Source organism: Chamaea fasciata, unplaced genomic scaffold (assembly GCF_029207755.1).
Source record: "Chamaea fasciata isolate MVZ Bird 193981 ecotype frontalis unplaced genomic scaffold, bChaFas1.0.hap1 SCAF_12, whole genome shotgun sequence".
In the NCBI taxonomy this organism is placed as follows: Eukaryota; Metazoa; Chordata; class Aves; order Passeriformes; family Sylviidae; genus Chamaea; species Chamaea fasciata.
The window spans coordinates 14412167-14418529 of NW_027094097.1; the positions used below are offsets into that span (position 1 = coordinate 14412167).

The 6363-nt window shown below is 59.4% G+C and overlaps 1 protein-coding gene across 1 annotated transcript; it reads right to left on the bottom strand.

Annotated features, from left to right (window-relative positions):
* Nucleotides 1-1276: 1276 nt before the first annotated feature.
* Nucleotides 1277-5323, bottom strand: FOXF1 (forkhead box F1). Its single transcript, XM_066194727.1, has 2 exons — nt 4224-5323; nt 1277-2625 (listed from the first exon to the last, which is right to left on the bottom strand). The coding sequence occupies exons 1-2, from the start codon at nt 5281-5283 to the stop codon at nt 2465-2467; spliced, it is 1221 nt and encodes a 406-aa protein (XP_066050824.1). The 5' UTR covers nt 5284-5323; the 3' UTR covers nt 1277-2464.
* Nucleotides 5324-6363: the final 1040 nt, after the last annotated feature.

A 6363-nucleotide genomic window follows, 5' to 3' on the forward strand; every position in this document is an offset into this window, starting at 1 on the left:
GAGACACCGCCCTCGCCTCCAACAGGGATGGGCAAGGATGTGGGAAAGATCAGCCCAGAAAAGCAGAAAAACGGGGGAAACCAATAATGCTGCAGGAAGATTGCTGCTGGCTTAAAAGAGATTTAAAACCCCCCAAAACATTAACAAAATTTTTTTAAAAACCCACCCTAAACCCCACAACGCTCCTCAAAAAAACAAAAAAAAAACCCGCAAAACAACAATTTAAAAAATCTGAAAAGGACTCTCCCAAGTCTAATAACGCCTTGCCTTAATTGCAATAATATTACAAATTTGTCCCTTGTCGTTACAGCGGACTTGGCTTTTAATTAAGCTGATTCCGCAGAGCTGGGCTAATTAGTGTGCACTGATTAAATTTCCCTCCATAAAGGCAGAAGTCCACAACCACGCAATCGGATTAATTCGCCTGCATCTCTTTTTTTTATGGGCGTTGATATCGAATGTCGATAAATACGGATTGGCCCACGAATTAAAGCAAAAATTCCTGGATATTGGAGGATCCTGAATTAGCCCAAATCCCGGCAAATTTTAAAGGAAAATTCCGATATTTAAATGCAGATTTGTCACTGCCCCCTGCACGACGGAGAGATGGTGCAGCTGATCTGCTTAATTTTTATTTCCGGTTATTAATTCCTAATAATTTGGGTAAATTTCCTTCCGCTTTATGCATCTTTTATTTCTTTTTCACGCCGGAGAAAAGCCCGCGGGAAGTTCCCTGCCGGCGGAGGGACCGCAGGGATGCGAGGCTCGGAAAATTCTCGGGATGGAGGAAGAGGAGGAGGAAAAAAAGGAGCCGGAAAATTCCCGGGATGGAAGAGGAGGGAAAAAAAAGGAGCCGCGGGCTCCATCCCGGCAGCCTCACACCTGGAATTCCAGGGAGAGGCAAAGAGCTGTCAAACAGCGCCTTTCGCCTTGGGGGAAGAAAAAAAAACCAAACAAACTGGAATAATCCTAATAATAAAAAGCTAAAAATAAAAAGCGCCGCCGCTTTTCCTCCTCCTGCGTTTTAATACCCTCAAGTGAAATATTTCCCAGCTGGGAAATTGGCAGCCAGGACTCCGCGAAGGTGGAAAAAAACCTTAAAAAACTCCTATAAAAGTCAATTTTGAGTCTGCGCCGGGACGAGGAATTATTGCCCGAGGGTTTGCAGGGCCGGGCCGGGGCTCCGTGCTCGCGGAGGCCATGGAGTCCTCATTAATTAAGCTTAATTACGCCGCATGCTCGTTTATTTGCTGCTCATACAATGGTGAAGCCCATGTACAAATAACATACAGATTTTATTTCGGGATTTTTTTTTCCTTTAGGGACAAAACGTACACACACACGCACCAAAAAAAAAAAAAAAAAAGGCGAAAAAACCAAAACAACAAACCCACATAATTACAATTTTATACAGTGCAGAAAGAATTAAAATAGGTGTCACCGAACTGTACAACGTCAGGGCGGAGAAAAAAAAATATAGAGAGGGGAGGGAGGGGAATAATCCTTCATTATATATAGATTTCTATAAAAACATATGGAGGATTGTCTTTACACAGAGACCACGGTCGCTTGCAAATTTACAAAGGTTAACTAAAAAAAAAAACCCAAATCTATATGGCAAATATTGCCAACAGAGATTCCCCGATTTAATACTGATCAACTGAGACTATTCGTGTCTCGATTATTAGCAACAACAACAACAAAAAGGAAAAAAAATGTAGAATAAATAACAGGATGAGCATGGCTGTCTCTTTCCAAAGTGCCTTGTTCTCTCTGCATAGGGTCTGATCCTGCAGTCTTTATGCAGGCAAAAAAAAAAGAAAAAAAAAAACCAAAAAAAACCAAACCAAAAAACCCCACCAAAATTAATAGTTCCAAAAAAAAAAAAAATCCCTCTGAGAGACTTTTTTTTCTTTTTTTTTTTTTGCCCGCTGGGTGTTGGCCGGCAAAAAAAAAAAAAAAAAAAAAAAAAAAAAAAAAAAAAAAAAGTATTTTTCCGGGCTCCAAGTGAGACGGCACCGAGGGGATTTGAGATTTGAGTTCGGGGTCTTTTCCAGCCCACTCAGCCCAAGCCGGCTCTGCTCCTCCCAGCCGGGCCGGTCGCATCGCTCACCGCCAGCTCCCAAACTCAGTTCGCAATTTCTTTTTTTTTTTTTTTTTTTAAAGAAGCATCAAAATCTCATTTGGCAAAGCCTCACCCCAAACTCGCAGTCGGGGCTTTCGGCACGGACGGGGGGGGCGCTTTTACTTTCTCCTCCAGCCCTCCCCGAGCAGAAAAAGGCACAGACGCTGCGGGCTCGCACCCCCGGCCGATGCTCAGCTCATTCCCCGGGGCCTCGCTCCGCTCTGCCGCCGCTTCCCGGAGCTCCAGTCCGCGTTCGTGCTGCCCAAAGCCGGGCTGGGACACCCCCGCTCCACCCCGAGCGTCCTGGGGGGATTTTCCCGGCCTTTTCCCGGCCCGGGCTCACATAACGCACGGCTTGATGTCCTGGTATGTCACTTGTTGGTGGTAATAGGAGCCGCTGCCCGCCGAATGCATGGAGGACGAGGCCATGGCGTTGAAAGAGAAGACGAATTCTTTTCTGTCGCACATGCTCGGAGACTGCGAGTGATACCGCGGGATGCCTGCGGGACGGGGGGAGACACGGTCAGCAGCGCCAGAGATTCAGAAGGGGAAGGGGAGCGAGGGGGGAGGAGAGAAAAACACTGGATGGGGTTGAAAAAAAATCCTAATAACCCAACTGGCCCGCACGGCCCGGTGCAAGCGAGGATTCGGGGGGATTTTGGCACACACGGGGGGCAGGTGCGGCAGAGAAACCCCCGGGAAGGCGCTGCCCTGCCCGAGGGCACTGCCACGAGAAGGGATTCGCCTTGAGTTTCTGATTTTGTTTTTTGGGGTTTTTTTTGGACATCAAGATTTATTTTCTTTCGCCCCGGCTGTTTTTCCCGTGCGGAAAATCCTCCGGGTGCGGAGCGGGGGAATCTCCCGTTTGTGCCAGGAGGAGGCCGAGGGCGAGAACCGCCGGTCCCGAGGCTGTTCCCACCGCTCCTTCCGCCACCTCGGCACGGAACAGCGCCCCGGGAATTCGGGGTGCGCTGCGGATGGGGTGCCCTGCCCGGCAGCGCTCCCCACCGCTCCTTTGGGTGAAAATCAGAGCGGTTCGGTGAAGGCCGCGCACGGCACGGTGGATCCTCGGGGAGGATTCCCAGCCCCGTTTTCCACAGGCCCTGGATGCGCTGTGCTCCGGGAACAGCCCCAGGGCCAGAGGGTGCCCGTGGTGGGCACTGCCCCGGCCGGCTCTGGGGTTCTGCAGCTCCGGCCCGGCCCGGCCGATGCTTTTTCCCCGTTTCGCTTTGTGTTTTTGACCCATTTGTTCTCCGCTTCCCGGCCGTTCCTGTCAGGCACATGCCGCTCCCCCGAAGGCCCGGGGTGATGGGCAGGGACCCCCAAATCTGCCCCATCACCCGCCCGGGGCTTCGGGGCTCCCCCGTGCCACCGGAGTCCCGCACCCACCGCACCTCGAGGGGAATTTGGGCAGCAAAGCGAAACCCAGGGCTGGCTTCGTCCCTTCCGAGGCCTCTTCCCGGCCAAACACCATCCCCATCCCAAGGCTCAGGGCAGATACAGCCCCGACAGCTCCAGGGACGAGACCCAGCCGGGGTTTTGGGGCGCGGGAGGATTTTGGGGGGTCCGGGCCGCCGACTTTGGCGTGGGCGAGGGATGGAGGGAGGTGACGGGCCTGGAAAACACGGCCCTGAGATGTGAGAAAAACAGAACTGATGGCGGGGCAGGGGCCGGGATGGGGTGGGCTGGGATGGAGCGGGTGGCGGGCCCCGCAATGGGGAATTCCTCCCTTTTCACTCTGCGGAATCCTCCAAATCCCGATGGAGGTGCGAGAGCCCAGAGGTGCATTCCCGGCCTCTCCTTTCCGCAGCTGCCTGAGTTCACCGACCTCAGGCCCGGGGCGGCCCTGGAGGTGAAGCAGCCGCCGGGAAGAGCGGAGCCCAGGTCTGCGGGAGCGGAGCCGCAGTCTGGCCGTTCCCGGCCCCACAGTGGGGAGAGCTCCGACGGGCGCCCCGTTTCCCCCGGGAAAAGAGGCGAGGAGTGAAGACAAGGCAGCTTCCCCTCGGGAACAGCATTAACCGCAGCCGCGGAGCGGGATCCCGGCTGGCAGTGGCACCGCCGAGACCCCCGGCCGACCCCCGCGATCACCGCGCCTTACCTTGGAGGTCGGTGGTGTTGTGGCTGTTCTGGTGCAGGTAGGGCTGGTCCAGGGAATGCGTGGAGAGGCTGGAGGAGAGCGGGTTGGCCGTGGGGTTGCAGGGCGACAGGGGCTGCTGCTTGATGTAGGAGGCGCCGGTGTTGAGGGCCGCCGAGGCGCTGGGCGCCCACGCCGAGGCCGAGCTGGAGTAAACCGAGTGCGGCTCCATCACGCCGCCGGCGGGAAGCAACGGGGACGCGGGCACGGAGCTGTCGTGGTGCGGGTATTCCCCGGCCGAGGAGCCGGTGCAGCCGCCCATGTAGGTGTGCCCACCGTTGGCGGGCAGGTGGGGCACGGAGTGTCCCGGCAGGCCCATCCCCTCCACGTTGCTGGACAAATGCCCGTTCATCATCCCCAAGCCCCCTTCGAGAGAGAGGCTGTTGGGGGGGCAGGAGAGCCCGCCGGCCGAGCCCTGGAAGCCGTAGCTGTCGGGGAGGTGGTTGAAGCTGAGCCCGTTCATCATGCTGTACATGGGCTTCAGCGCCTGGCATTTCCTCCGGAACCCGCGGGGCCGGCGGCGGAACGAGCCCTCCTCGAACATGAACTCGCTGGCCGGGTCGATGGTCCAGTAGTGGCCCTTGCCCGGGCGTCCCAATCCTTTGGGCAGCTTGATGAAGCACTCGTTGAGCGAGAGGTTGTGGCGCACCGAGTTTTTCCAGCCCTGGTAGGAGCCTCGGAAGAAAGGGAAGCGGCTCTGCAAGAACTGGTAGATCTCGCTGAGGGTCAGGCGTTTGGAGGGAGAGCTCTGGATAGCCATGACGATGAGGGCGATGTAGGAATAAGGCGGTTTCTCCGGCCGCCGGATCCCCGCGTTCGTCTTCTTCGCCTTGGGGCCGGCGCCGCCCGGGGCTCCGCCGCTGCCCGGGGCGCTGCCGGCCGAGCCGCCGGTCCCCGCGGAGGCGGCGTCCATGGCCGAGCTCTGCGGCTGCTTCTCAGCCACGGAGGACATGGGGCCGTAGCTGCTGTGCACCGCAGGAGGAGGGGGCTGAGAGGACAGAGCCTGCTGCGCTTCTGCAGTCATCTACGGCCAGGTCCGCGGCGGCCAGCCCCAGCCCCGGCCCTCCTCCGCCGCCCCCCCAGCGCCCCCCCAAAAGGCCGCGCTGCTGGGGGCTCGCCGCCGCTCACCCACCGCCCTCCCCGCGGCGTCCTGCCGGCCCCCCGGCGGGCTCGCTGCTTTCCACCGGGAGAACTTCACCCCTCCGTGGATAAACAAATGGAGGGAGCGACGACACCCCCCACCCCCCCCACCCAACCCCTCCTTTGCCTCCTCCTCCTCCTCCTCCTCCTCCCTCTTTATCCCTAAATCCGAGCGCGGCTGCAGAAGGCGAGCGAGAGGCGGAGGGTCGGGGGGGCCGCCGGGAGGCGGGATGGGGGGGGCGCTGGAAGCGAGCTGAGCTCGGCTGCCGCGAGAGACGAGCCGGGGCCGCCGCCTGCGCCTGTCCCGCCGCCCCGGGCCGGGCCGGGCTCCCGGGGCCGCCGCCGTCCCCTCTCCGGTGGCTTTAGCTGCGCTGGCGCTGCCGCTGCTGCGGGGAGCTGCTTCCCATCGCGGTGGCTGTCGAGTCTGCCCCCGGCCCCGCCGCTCGCCTTCTACTTTATCTCTCGCAGCGGCGTCTGCCGCTCCTTGACAGACGTAAGCGCGGAGCGGAGATCCCCGCCCCGAGCGGCTCCCCCCGCGCCCGCCCCTCCGCCGGCCCCCTCCGCCGCCGCTCCCCGCTGGTGGGCAGCTTTTAAAGAGCCCTTTCCACGCCGCCCTGCCCCACCCGGGATCGGGGCGGGGGGGGGGGGGCGCACGCCGCACCCCTGCCCGCCGCGGAGGGCACCGCGCGTATATCTCCGTGTGTGGCTGTGTGTGTGATTTCTGCCACGCGTGACCGCGACACGCCGTGGGGATCCTCCACCCTCTCCCTGCTCCTCTTCCCAGCCCTGGGAAGCTCGGGCAGGGCCCCGGGCGGGCCGGAGAAGGGGCCGGGGCAGCGCGGAGGTCCCGCGCGTGGAGCGGGACAAGCGGAGGGCGCTGGCCCGGCCGCCGGCTCCGCGCTGAGCGTGGCTTCACCCGCTTCAAACCCCCTCTTCGTGCGCTCTTTTTAAGCTCGGCGGGCCC